General features: G+C 38.1%; 1 protein-coding gene across 1 annotated transcript; it reads left to right on the forward strand.

Moving 5' to 3' along the window:
- Positions 1–1817: 1817 nt before the first annotated feature.
- On the forward strand, positions 1818–12375 carry LOC143183423 (uncharacterized). Its single transcript, XM_076384942.1, has 5 exons — positions 1818–1828; positions 1893–1919; positions 2018–2285; positions 2363–2884; positions 12271–12375. The coding sequence occupies exons 1-4, from the start codon at positions 1818–1820 to the stop codon at positions 2816–2818; spliced, it is 762 nt and encodes a 253-aa protein (XP_076241057.1). The 3' UTR covers positions 2819–2884; positions 12271–12375.
- Positions 12376–14877: the final 2502 nt, after the last annotated feature.

Raw genomic sequence — 14877 nt, forward strand, 5'->3', positions numbered from 1 at the left:
GTAGCCAGTGGCAAAGCCCGATAAACCAGCATCTTTCGATTGCTCAAGAAATCTGATGAATCGAAACGTTCTATCTATCATCCACTTGGATCAAAACTCCGTTAGCTGGAACCTCTGTGGAAGTAGGCGGATTTGGTGGATCCGCGCGAGAGATAAATCCCAGGCACAAGGACGGGCAGAGATCGTGGCGGGGACTCGCATACGGAATGCAAAATCGTCTAGGAGATTTGAATAAGAATTGCTAAACTGGCCACGCACAATGCCCACCGTATCTTGAGCGGATATACTTTTACTTCTCGCATGAAAGAAAGTACAGGCGATACCTGAAAGGAAGTGGAAGTGTTTGGTGTCTGTATGTAACCCACATTCGACACCGCTCGAAAATTCTGTTTAATTCGACTCTACTGCAGGCGATTCTATGCAGCTCCGTTTCAGACACACTCTGCGCGCATAGTTGCGTATCTATGTTATTACATCTGAACGATGACGAAATATCATCGAGTGTCGCAAGGGAATCGGTTTTTTCTTCGATTGTGGACGATGAACTGGCACGACACGCGTTGAAACCATTTCTGAATTTTGTGGGGGAGGTATGGATAGATTAAGTGGTGATTTGTAGTCACTGGCAATATGTATCTTTTTTGCTTGCTCTCTGTGGGTGTAGAATTTTTCATTTGCTTCTAATTCATGAGCGACTTCGGGTTTTGCTTGGTATAGAGTGTAGAGAAAAGGAAGAGAATTTCAGTGAAAATTAATATCTTTATAACATTATTGCTATTTGGTGTATTTGATTTTTTATGTCTGAAATTACTGATGAGGAACAAGAATTTTAGGTCACGTCTATCTTATAGCAGAAAATTTTATCATTTTGAGGACATGGCCTACTTGAATGCAATTAATAGTAATACTTAGTAAGGTCAGGATATTTTTGTGACATTTCGATGCGTTATGATCCATGGCATTTAAAATTGTGAGAGGGGGTAATTACTTTGCCGATATCGAAATTAGTTGAAAGCTACAAACTGTAAAAATTCACAGGTTTCACTTATTTCTGATTAAATTTTGTATTCGGAATAATTAAGAGAGAAATACGTCGGCTATTATAGTGTTCTGCATTCAGTCTCGATGAGAAGTGATGGTTGTCGTACAAACGAATGAATTACGAGAGATTCCCAGTTTTATTCATTAATTTTTACTTGTTGCTACGTTAAAAGCGGCCAATGAAGGAACCGGTTTCCCTCTTGAAATTTCTCTGGCTTCTTTCAATCGACCGGAAGAACGTTATTATTGTTATGTTAGCGTATCGAGCATCCAGCAAAAAGAGGAACGAATATGAACAACCACTCGCTTTTATGCAGTGCATGCACAAATGTTCGCTTTTACTACTACTATCATGATAATGCTTATCGCTATTAATAATATACATAGTACATGGCAAATGGGTAATTTTGTCATTTTTTGTTTAAAATGTTCATATCGCTAACTAGTAGATATTTCATTCCATCCATTTATTCCTGGTAGAATAAAAAAAAATACACTTGCATTTCTTTTTATATGTAAGTGTGAGTTTTCTAAATTTTAGAGCACTACCAAGCTTGTTAGCTCTGTATATTCAATTTTTTGGTAGATTCATAGAATTTAAAATTCTAGTTTCATGAATTCATATGTATATGTATAGTTTACTTGAATTCCAGTAACATAAGCTTTAATATTTCCCGTTTTGATTATTATGGTGATCGCTTGGTATGAAATAACTTAAAACAAAGTTCTATCGCAAGTCTTGGATCTAAAAAATAGTTAAGTGTTATTTACACTAAATGATTTTCTTGTTACTATTAAATAAATTCTACAATTTCGATCTTCAACCAATAAACTTCGTACAACAAATACAGGTGCATTTACCAAACTGATTTACAGTCGTAATTCAAAAACCATATTTTTCAAGTTATAGAAATTTCACATCCATTAGCAATTTTCCATTTCAAACAATTCTCTAACCAACATCCCTCCCCCACAGGTCCCACCTGTCGTCCCAGTACCTCACTAAATCCCTTTCCAACCACCAACCACCTGCTCCAAAAAACCCTCTCCCAGACATCCCTTCCAAAACCCTCCATATCGCCAACCACGCCGAAATTCACATTGAAATCTCCCTGTCCATAAACCCAGGCCACGTATCCCCTTCCAGTCCCCCTCCTCACCGCGTCCACCTTTCCGGCGCAAGTTTTTCCGCTTTCGTGCAGCGGACTCCTCCTCAGGCTACGTCACTGCGGCATCTCACACCTGTTGCCCTGTATAGAACACGCGGATGATACGTCACTGGCCGTAAACTGTTGGCACGGCTCACCTGTTGGCCTCACAGCAGTGCTTGGCTGGGTTCTTGAGCGTGCGGTTCCTTTCGCCCAGCGCTGCTTCGTGCTCGTTATCGTGTCCCCCCCGTTCGTCCTCGGCGTGGCTCACCGCGAGGCCTGGCCACCGTGAATCGTTCCGATCGATCGACGTCAGACGATCCACCCGCGGCCACTTCCGTCCGCTTCCATCCACGGGGACCATCCCGAGGGCCGAGGGTCAGCGGAGGACCCCTCGACAACGCCCGCGTGATCGCCGTCTGAAGGGGGAGGAGGAACGAAGGACAGGGGAGGAAAGGGGAGACAGAAGCTTTCCACGAATTCCTGAACACGCAGACCGCCGTGGACTCGCCCCGAGCTGGATTGTATGCAAATACGTGGGGAAATATCCGCGAACTTGTGCGCCTGGCCGACCTCGACGGGCTCTCTCCGCCTCGACCATCGTCGCTGTTATTTACGCCGCTGACTAACGTTGCCCTGTGGAAGAGGACCACTCGAGGCGATCGTGCATACCGCACCGATCATTTCGCGCACAGGTACGAGACAGCACGGTTTATCCTGTTCCGCGAGTCCTGGCATGGCTGCGCTGCCAGTTGCTTAGAAGTGTCAGAGGTGCTTCTGAATCCTTTCGATGGATTTGGGGCTGGTATTCTAAGGGTAGAGATTATTGTCGTCGATTTCGAGGAATTTCGTGGACATGTGATATGGTGTGTTGATGATTTGCACGGCTGTGGTGTGTATGATAGTGGGATTGAGTGATTGGAGTAGGACGAGTTTCAGGTAATTCCTTGGTAAATTGTTTGGGTCTGAGTGTACGGATTGGGGACAAAGGAAATTACTGGGAGCATGATGAGTTAGTTGATATTAGGTTGGCCTGGAAAATTCGTGAATTAACTTTAGGGAATTTTCGTTTTTGTAAGAATGGGATTTTTAGAGATATCGTGTCATAGATTTGGTAATGGGTCATTGTGTTCTGCGTATGTTCTCAAAAGTGGGTATAGAATGTCATAGAAGATAGATGATATTTCATATAGGTGAAATTTAAGTAGGCACCAGGACCATATTCAGAGGACCCCAAAACATTTTGACCTCATGAATATTTAGAGGAACCTTTTCATATTTTAGTTTTGTATCTTGTCGACTACGAATACCAATGATAGTATCCGAAATCGTGAATATTAGAGCGATCGCCATTCAGTTTTGCAAAGACAGGCCAGGAATACACACAATAGATAAGATATTACGTCATAATGACGCATTGAATTTCTCTGGCTTCATTAATACGCGACTTAATTTATTCCGTGTGTGGTCATCTGCGTGGGCAAAAATCGTAAATTAACTGATCATGTCTGTTGTAATTATTTGCAAGTTGTTCATTTAAATAACGGGCAAATAACTACTTCTACCGCGTCTACCATGATTGCTCTTTGTTAAATCAATATCAGCTGCTGCTCAGGAGTGCCACTTGTTTTGCGTGGTATACCCAACACTACAATTATGTTACAAAAAGTGTCGTTAACATGATTTGCATGGTCTCAAAGAACGAAATCGACAGGAAATATCTTTTCTTCACATTTTTTTTCTTTCCTGTCGCGTAAGTGACATTCGTTCCTTTATTGATGCGAGAACATGAATTCATTCACGGAAGCATACTAATGCTAAGTAAAACATTCAAAAGAAAAAAATGCGGTTGTGCAATATATTTCTAGAAGCCATATTTTTCCACTTCATGCATTACAGATTTTTATAAATATTATGACAACGATATTTATTTCTTGCCATAAACGTTCGAGAAATCTCTGAAGTTTTTTAAATCGCTACGAATTGAATATAATCACTTGTTAGTAATATTTAGTAATTCATTTATTCCATGCTCCGCTTTCGAGTTCACTTAGCATGAAATAGGAGTATTTATTGCCTGTATTTCGACCATCAAGTATTATTCAACCATCACGATATGACTTTAAGGCAATATTAAGCATTTATTACGTATGTTAAAAACACAATCGTTCATGGTAACAAAACCATCTCTCGCTGCCTAAGTGGTTGTTAAAATTATGAAAAGTGATTGCACTGACTTCATAGAATCTACCACAGAATTATTTCCTGAACCACAGTTCAGATTTCACAACACCAATTATTAAATTTATCTAAATTCAGTTATTTTCTTATCATCTATTTTCTTCGAACTCTTATCATATATCTAAATTCTATATATAAAAATTTCTTGAAAAATGTATCAGCGAAAAAATATTTCCCCACGTCACATCTTATCATCACGAGATTGTAATCGCTGTGTTTATAAAACGACGTACATAAACAGATAGTATCCAGAATTTCTCTTTCACTTGTGTGACATTATTTCTGCTCATCAATAGCCATCAATGTTTTACTTAAGAAACAAAAATGATCACAGGTACACAATAGCACGTCTACTGTTACTCCTTTTTTCTATTACAAAATTGTATTCTTTTTCCCAGAGGCCGCCTCTTACGATTACGTGAAACACGATAACATGATATCGATGTCTGTCTAAGAGTACAGTGACTCGCGTGATTTTTGCTTTTCTTGGTGCTCGTTGCAATGGGATACGGTTGACAGAAAAGCGTAACGCGCTGCGCGATTTCCTTGCAGCCGCGTGTTTGTCGGCGCAAATTTTACTCCAGCAGGCGACATCGGTGAAAGCAATTCCCACAGCCACCGAGCAATTACCATATACAGCTTTTGCCCATAAGCCGTTTCTAACGAGTGTGAAAAGAGTTTCTTTTAAACGGGCGTTAAACACCCCGCATAGATATTTCGTCGCGCGAAACTTGTGCAACAGGCAAACCGTGCAAACACACCCGTAACCTACTTTTTAAAATTGCCACAAGGATATGGTGCATTTATTAAACACCGAATCGATAAACATATATCAGTACATGGTCTGACTTATCGTATGAAGTGTTTATTTTAAAACAGGTACTTCAATCATTCGTGCTTTAAATTTAGTCGAAACTTGTAGTTTCCAGAGACAGATATGATGACAGGTGAATAGCTTCAAAAGTACTTAAGAAAAGTATTCATGTAGCAAATATATGGAGATTTGTAATAGAATATACCTTTTGCTATTGTGGTACTTTAGTTTACACTCGGATCGATGTACATAGCGAAGTATGAGAGAATGACCTTGCAACGACCTTGAGCATAAAAATCAATAAATGAGTAAAATAAATAATTAGAGATCGTATAGAAACACTTATTATTAGATAATAATTTGATCTATTAAATCTCAAATTTTTTTCAACGATTATTCTTGTTCGATTTAGTAATACCTTACAGGTGGATATTAAAAAGATTGAAAAACTTTTTTAGAAAAAGGAATGTGTCTATAATCTTTCTAACGTACCATAGAAGATTAAAAAAAACTGTCGAAAAAGGGGAATATTGTTTCTAAATGCTAACAGGTTAATTGATACTCTTTCCCTTGGCAAAGATTTCACAACAGTACAAAGTGTAAAGTATGCGGAGTAATATCAACAAGGATCGCAACTATCATTTATTTCAGTGTATCAAGTTCTCAGCGAAATCACGTTGAAATTTGAGAATCGCTCTTCGTGATGTTTCCTCGCGAGCAAACGGGACGAGAATCGCGGAAAGAAATGAATAGAAGGTGAACACGGAAAATTTCTACGAACACCGTTACGTTCCGTTCCCTTTTTTTTTTTTTCTTTTTTTGCCCTGCCAACACTGACGATGAGAGTCTCACTCTTTACGTGTCACGACTCTCAGTAGTCAGACAATGGCGAGAGAAATTACAGTGTTGAATATCGTGAGAAGCGCCGCACGCCATTGGCTCATTGTCAGAAGCTGCCCTCCTAATTGGTAATGCGGTACGGTTGAAATCTTGGTCGCTTTACTTTACACCAAACATCCGTGTCCGAGACTTTGATCCTTGTTCTAGACTCGTTGCTCAAGGAGTTGAATTCATTTCGAATGTTGCAACTGGTAACTAACTCCTAACCACTCCTAACTTGAGCAATCATTTCCTTGAATATTCTACTAAATTTATCGTATAAACTGAGAGCTGAAGCTATTTATGGAATATTCTGCATTTCAATATTTTCGCATGCCTAATAAAATGGTTGATTTTTGCATAGAAGCTTTACGCGTTTCAAATGAGGGGAAAGTGTATATAGAGGAATGGAAACAGTGCCAACTGATCTGCTCCAAAAATAATAGAGCAATTAACATATATAAATAGCTTGATGATCAAGGCTGCTCGATTCAAGTTTAACAAACAAGAAATTGAACTCATAAGAAGAAGTCATATAAATAGAATTATATTGCCGAAACAGGATACTAAAAATGGAGTAATGAGGCAGCGAATGTTATGCATCAGTGAAGGCCACTTTGCCTCCAATTTATTTCAAATATTTCCAATTTTAATGAATACTGAAATTTGAATATCTTGAATGTATATCTATGTAGTGCCTCTAAGTGTCGCGCCATAAATTTCAAATGGTGTGATGGGGTGCTACAATTCAAGGTAACAAAGGAAAGAAATCAGGAAAGAGGATTCAGCGTGAAATTCATTGTCGAGAACCTTCATGATTTAATCGTTCTGAGACGCAATAGGAAGGAATTGCAAATGAAGCTTTTAAGGACCTGTTGCGCGGGTTTCGAGTTCAGTGATGACACAGATACAAATTTCTGTAGGCATAGGTGGGAATTATTCGCACGATACCACACCGATGTTGATCAGCCTCGATCTCTTTTCGATGACAGAATTTATGACACTGGGTATTCAGGTTATCGCTATAGATCCTTTTTTCTGATACTCGTTCTGGGGGTTTCTGATAAGCAAAAAATGCTTTTTATGAGCAATATATTAAATCAATTTTGTGAAGGGTTTGTAGCTGGTTTCGAGCATTTAAAGCGACTTCTTTCGCTGTTAAAAAGAACTCGAAATATTTTACAAAGCAGTTGAAGGCTTCAGAAAATAAGAAAATAAAGCAGAAAGAATAATTCTTAAAGGCAGTTTTGTACTAATTTCGTATTTGTAACATAATGCTTTTATTTTTTGGAACCTCTAAATTCTGATCAAATGTTTAAATAATTTTTTCAAAGTCAGAGATTACATGCCTAGGAAGTAACTTTCAATAGAGTTCGAGCGTTAATTCCATTGCTAACACGTGAATGCACCGCTTGCATAGCATTGCAGTTTACTGACCTTGGTGAGCAGTAGCGTACTCTTCTCGATAAGCGAATCGCTGCATAAATAATTTTAGTAAAATTCAGTAAATTAGGAACTCGAAGCACGGAAAATATATCGAATTAATACCTGGATGAATTGATTATGAATTTAATCACGTATAAAAACATAACGTGTTGATTTAACGATGAACATGCAAATGCAGAGTTTGCATCGCGTTGCAGTTGACTGACCTCAAAGTCCAGTATGCATGTAGCGACGGCGACAAACCTGGTATCTGCTAGTACTGAATTCAGCCTGCTGGAATTTCAAATATTCTGCGGCGTGATATCGAATATTCCTTTTAAAACATTTTACTTTTAAATTAAGTTATAATGGTAATAGCATAGAAATTACAATTATAGACCTATGTAATTTTATCTATAATGAGACCAACTTTATGAGTGCCACAAATATGCATAGTCACTTTAGGTTTTTTATAACAAGTAGTATTATATATATTTCGCTTTTTCAGCTAAGTGATTCTATGTTTTCTATTTTTCTCTAAAAATATTTCTATTTTTTACAAGAAAAGAAGAATGCTCACCATTTGTTGCATCCTATTCTCTTCACGTGAAGAACGAGAAATCGATGCATTGCATTATCAAGTAACTCTTTGTTTAACGTTACGTCGAGGCGATGGTAATATGCAAATTGTGTAGCATTCCCCGTGCTAATGGCATACGAGTAGAGGTCAGAGAGACGGCGCTGAATAAAATTTATGCGAACGTGGTCCTCATTGATTTTTAGCTTCTAATCACGCGTTTACGTCATGCGTTTCCCTTTACGCACGTTGAATACTAGGCGCGATGATAACGGTCTACATGCGTGTTAAATTAATTTTCGCATCAGCATCAGCTTCACGTACACTTTTTAATTGCATTGTTGTACTAAAGAAACTGAAATCTAACGTCGATTAAAAATTTATTAGAAATAATGTTCCATGTACCCTATTTAATTAATTATCACACTAATCTCTGTACAAAAAGTTTATTAAAATAAAGATTGTATCAGCTATTATTAAGCTAAAATTGCAGGAGAATAAAAGCTGACTGACTAGTTCTACATCCTGAAATGGAAATGATAACGAGACAGAGTATAAAATTCCCCAGAGCGCAATATGACAGCGAACACTTGGGTTCTAAGTTTATTCCTGTGGTCGATAAAAGGAACAAGGAAATTTACTGCCGTTCTACATAATTAGCTAACACGTCTGAATTAATGACCAGGCCGTGACAATATCGAACGCTTTAATCAAACAGTGTAGTCTAGAAGCCAGATAGAAGATATTGCATTAGAGCTGTTCAGCATGACCACGCTCTCAGGTACAAGTGAACGAAATAGCGTTGCTGGCGAATGGCGAAAGGAAATATGGTTTATATTACCGATTTTCTAAGAGATTAACACGACCAAGAAAAAACAATTTGTTCTCAAACAATATATAATTCTGTAGACTTAATTTTCAGATGCTTATTTTTTAACTTAAATTACGTGTGTAATTGTAACAGTCTAAGTTTGAAAAAAATTCCCTAATTTGAGTAGATCAAGTCCTCCATTGTTTCAGATAACAGAGGTTCCACTGTATTGTAACTTTCTTCTTCTGAGTATTTCCGCTCTAAATAAACGCAAGCCCAAGAAAATGGATGATGCGTCTATAACGCAACAACAGGACTGCGTCTTGCACTTGCGTAAGATGTTACAGAATAATTAAGGCGGTTCATTAGGTTCACTGTAGCGTTGTAATGAATACACTGGTCGCGTGTTATTATTCATCTTGACAACACATGTCTCCTGTGAAATTGAACTCCAAATTTGCTTCAAGATTTGATCACTTATTTCCCAAAAGAATCCTCTCGAGAATCATAAAGAAACTAAAATTGTGGAAAAACCTGTTGCAAATTTCCACAGAGAAAAAAATGCACGTTCAAAGCGGTATATTGTGCCATTTAATTCTAGTAATACTAAAACTTAACAGTACTTTGCATTGGCATTACTAACTATCGTCTCACTCATTCATCACCAAATATATTATTCATACTTCACGTAACCACGAAGCAGTTGCACCAACAGAGGTGCAAGAAATAATCCACAGAAATAATGTAGCTAAAATATTGTGCAGTTTCTACTCACTAAATAATTGCCTGTAATATACTTCGAATGACAGTGACTCCATAAATCTAATCTCTATTAAAAATATTCTGTTTTCCTCCGATTTCCAATTTTCGATCCCCCTCCATCGAACGCTCAAAAATTCAATTACCCAGGCCACTGTCTCTTGTTATTCAACACGATCCACGTAATTCTCGTAACGCGGACGTGCACAGGGCGCAGATCCCGCAGCAAACAGAGGACAGACTTTCCCACTCTCATCAACGAACGTGATCCACTTTCAGCGCGTGGCAGTTCCTCTGTCGAATAGGAATCGCACTTAACGAGGCTCGCGAGCATTCAGCAGAGGCAACTGGGCTCTGTCAATGCGCGGTGGGCACCATTCACAGTGACGCGACATCAATTTGCGCGCATGCAAATCCAGTTTATCATTAACATAATCCGATGCCAGCGGAGAGAATCGGTTGTCGTCTGTGGCTCGTTACGCAAAAGGGAAGAAAGCACAGGAGTGCGTGTACACGTCTTGGACGACGGCCATTGGAAAATGATAAATAAAATGGTCTTTCAACCGTGAAGTCCATTTGCTGCATCAAACGCGGAGAGGAATGCGCGGTTGAATGCGCGGTTGAATGCTTAGAATCGTACAGAAAGCTGTAATAAATGTACTTGGATATCATAAACGCTTTACGCTCGCTTACTGCCTGAGTACAGTTAATTAGTATAGTAGAATGTGCGTGAGTCGTAAATGTTTCAAATAGTTTTCGCACCTTTTCGTCGTAATGAGTGGAGGAATTTAGTCGTAGAAAATGGGGAAGTTACGAATGAATTAAGTGGATATGATATTGTATTTTAATGAAATAGAAGACTTCGGTAAAAACACCCTTTCTATTCTATTTTTTATTCAAATCGATTCAACTTGACAATTTCCTGCACATGTGTTATAACAAGAACCTGTTACCCATCTACAGCACACTAACCCTCAGTTAATACGATATCAATAGTATAACGAAAGTAGTATACTACAATAGGGTCACTGTAAGCTAATTATAAAATTAATATAAGTACTACACCGAAGATATACAATATTTCAGCCTGCTTCTCATATCATTCTGAAAGTCCCACCATATTAACTAAGAATTAATCAAATAAACTCGATATATAGGTTTCTCACTTTAATTCAACCACTAATGATTACTCTTTAATTATTCCCAGAGATACTCTTCCACTTAGATACTACTGAAGACTATTTTTATAGTCCACAATTTCATTTCGCCTCGCTGGAGACGATAATAAAAATAATCGAGATAAAAGTGAATGAGCCGTGGGGGTGGCAACGAGAATGCTCGATCATAATCCACGTCCTTCGTAAACATAATGAAACAGGGGGCACCCTGTTCCACAAGCATTCCATGGAACCGTACACCAGGCAATCTTAACGCTAACTTGATATCGAGGTTACTTACGAACGGTGAACCAATTATCCGCGTCGCGTTTAATGCATATAAGGAACGAATGCGAGGGGGAGGGACGCGAGTGCATCGGCTCAGGAGCGATATTGTAAAATAAGCTCCGTGGGGGCCGATCTTATGCACCAATAAGGCAGCATTCTGCCCAGGTCAATGCTTACTGGTTTTGTGTTTCACCTCGTTCCCGCGTCTCTCGCGCTTTCAGCGACCTCCGCTTCGGGCGAGCCGCGTTCCACGTGCAGCAGAAGGACTCGCGATCCTTTTTCGACGGTAGGCCACTGCTAGCCGTTCACCAGTCGTGACTTGATTCACGCTCCTCCAGGGGAACCTCTCAATGGATACCTTTAAGAGGGTCTGAGAAGACTAGAATGTTATTGAGAGAAACTATCATCCGACTATATGAGGAAAGTATCTCGATCCTTAATTCTCCTGTTTTAGTGTCGTAATTAACGTTATTTGATTAGTGTGTGGAAGTTGAGAGGTTCTCAAAGGGGCATTGAAAATATAAGGATGTTCAATTAAGTGATGGAAATTCTACTTTAAAATGAGAGATTTAGAGGTTTGTGTTATCTCTAGTTCTTAAATTTTCACTTTGACAAGGTTAATTATAATTTGTGAGGTCAGACTTGATGAAGCAGTAGGGTTTTAATCTTTAACACAATCTTTACTTGTATTCTAATTGTTGTAATAAAAGTGCTTCGTAGCTTGCTTCAAAGTTATCATATTTGATCATCATAGCTTCAGAGATAAAAAAGATCCACTTATTGTATAGAAAGTGACCGTGAGATTAAGTGCGTTTTCTTGTTGAACTGAGGGAAACGCAAAAGGTACACGTCCTAGTTTCTTGAGTAACATCGTCAGTATTCGCGATTAGGTAGCGTCATTCGTTTTCATTGATGAAGGTCGTACAGCATTTTCCTCCTCATGGTAGAGATTTAGTCATCGACAGAAAAGGAACAAAGAAACAGTCGTCGGAGGAATAAAAGGGAACTTAGACGTTGCGTTACTAAAGAAACTTTGTTTTCTGACAATTCTATTCTAATTTTTACTCTGAAACTGTTTCCAATTAGTAATTCGAAGACAACATAATTAATATTGCGTTTTATTTCTACAGAGACGGAGTCTTCAACGAAGGAGTCACATAAGCATGAAAAGAAAAGTTCGGACACGACGATGCACGTGAACGGGCATTCGGCACACGGTGGAAAGCAAGAAATGGGTAAGTTTTGACTTAACAATCTTTCGAACAATAAAAAGAGTATGAAGCAGTAGAAGCACCGTAATCAAATTTGTTGAAAATTAAAGATAGGAAAGAATCGATAGATATGCATACATCTACCTGTTCTAACGTTACTTTGAACTTTATGCTTAGTTTCTAACTAGGAATTTCGCGAACATGATGAGAGGCTCGTTTATCTTAAAAGCTTGCGACAACTTGGCATCTGAATTTCAGGTAACGGTATCGTCATTCAGCACTTTCAACCTCACCATTTATGTCAGTATTAACTTGAGTTTCTTCAGTGTAGAAATAATTAAATTACACAAATGTGCATCAAGCAAAAGAGAATCTTTAAATAAATAATAATTTAGAAATTTTACTTTTCAAAAATTTCAAATTCATATTTAAAATTTTGAATTCAAATTCAAATTCAAATTTAAAATTTTGAATTCAAATTCAAATTTAAAATTTTGAATTTAAATTCAAATTCAAATTCAAATTTTTTTATTTACCAAGTGCTCGATATCACATACGAAAGAACAAAATTATAGCATCGTAGCGACGCACGAAAAAGTATTAATAATGACATCTAATAGATTAATAAATTTTATTTCAATTTAAAGCGAATCAAATCGGCATAAGCGTTATTTCACACGAGCGTATAACGCCTCAAGTGCTACGACCCCATAATTTCACCGCGGTTCAGGGCGCAAGGCAGCTCCTCCTAGAAAAACAAAACTACAGTTATCATAATTCATAGTGGAACAGAGCATTCCACGATTTGCTGGAATTTTGCTTACGGTTCTACAAAAATAAATATAGAAAATGAAAATCACTTCCCTTGGCTTGGCTATAAAATAGAGACGGCGTAGAAGATTCTCGGTAACTAAAAATAACGTGGGATGATATTTCGTATCGTCGAACAGGGAACCGTGCTCGTAACTTTAGAATTCATAGCTTCAGGAACTATAGATCGTAAAACGTGGATTCGTGAATTCGACGATTCGAACGATGCCATCGCGTTACCACGTCGAATCGTATGCCACGCGTGAACGGGAAGAATAGACATTGTGCGTGTCACTCGTTTCGTTATGTAAGTCATTCAAGGTGGCACGGTGACGTGATGCCAAGGTGCACCGTGCTCATCCTGCTCTTTCATTAATGTCGAACCTCCAGGTCCTGTCGACAGAATAACGGTGATCGCTGGAACTGTGAAATTCCAACGTTCACAGTACACTCGAGACCATGAATTTCTGTGACACTTTGACGTTCCAAGGAATTTGTTTGATCTTTAAGTCGTTTCGAAAATTTTAATCGGACGAATTTTTAATTTAATAAGAAGGGAATAGAACATTTCGCTCAGATTAGTTTCAATGTGCCATAACAGAAGTAAAGAAGCAGTAGTAAATTGAAAATTAGAACATTGATAAGCTATCAATATTATGAGGAAACAATGGACCTCGCTATATCACGCGTACATAAGCTTTTGCTATTAATAACGTCGTGTATATAATTAGCTAGTGATTGCATAAAAGATGGATTCTGTCTAAAAATATCATCACTGGATAGTCATGTGCAATTACGTAGGTATACACACTGCACCTACCGCAAAGGAGAAAACAATATTGATCTTTTTTTGTATGAAGAAAGTAGTAGATTATAGTACATTAAAGTCAATCGACTACAAAAATAGATACTTATTGTGAAAAAATATTATTTTGAAATGAAAGAAAAAATGATCCATTTCAATAAGGTACTCTAATCTTCATTTGTATTAAGTACCTTTTGAAATTTGTCATCGCTATCTGTGTCTCAAATCAGTTCTAACTATTCTCGACGTTGTTGTAGAATGGAATAAGTTTGTCGAAAAGAGTGATTTAATGGGGGCAACGACTAGCTGGCGCGGAATCGCAATTCCGCTCGGTTTGGCCTTATTTTGCGGGTCATTTGATCAGCTGGAATCGTGCCGGAGAATGACATAACAAAAGTATGCGCTTTTAATGGGGCAACTCGTTCTATGTAGGACAAGATAATTTCGAGGAAATGCCAGGGTGCGCCGATATCCAGGATGCGATTCGATCATTACGCTCGAACCCAAAGGGTAAATCGAACGCGTCTAATCTCATCTCCGGAAATGATCGTCGTTTAGCCTGCATTTACGCGATAGGCGTTCCCTATTGAAAGGGAACGAAGCACGAAGAAACCATTGGTGTAATATTAGACGATTGCAAGAGTTTATATACAGTCTGAAAATTTTACTAGTTTTAGGAAATATATACATTTTGGTAATGCGTAATAAGTTTATTCTGAGTGCTTATTAGACTATTTCTGAATATTAGAATATAATCTGTGGATCGAAATGAGAAGGTGTGGTAAGAATGTGCATAAATTTATGAATGTTTCACTTGAAAATTGGAGTAATGATAGAAGATGTATACCTAGAAAGTGTGGTAATTATTTTAATTTATTCACTAGCAATTTATAATCGTTTATATCAAAGCA

This window comes from Calliopsis andreniformis, chromosome 9 (assembly GCF_051401765.1).
Source record: "Calliopsis andreniformis isolate RMS-2024a chromosome 9, iyCalAndr_principal, whole genome shotgun sequence".
Lineage (NCBI taxonomy): Eukaryota > Metazoa > Arthropoda > Insecta > Hymenoptera > Andrenidae > Calliopsis > Calliopsis andreniformis.

Coding starts and splice junctions, on each gene's coding strand:
- LOC143183423 (XM_076384942.1), top strand. Junction 1,920..2,017: donor TACCAAACTGATTTACAGTC/GTAATTCAAAAA, acceptor CCTCCCCCACAG/GTCCCACCTGTCGTCCCAGT. Junction 2,286..2,362: donor CACTGCGGCATCTCACACCT/GTTGCCCTGTAT, acceptor TTGGCCTCACAG/CAGTGCTTGGCTGGGTTCTT.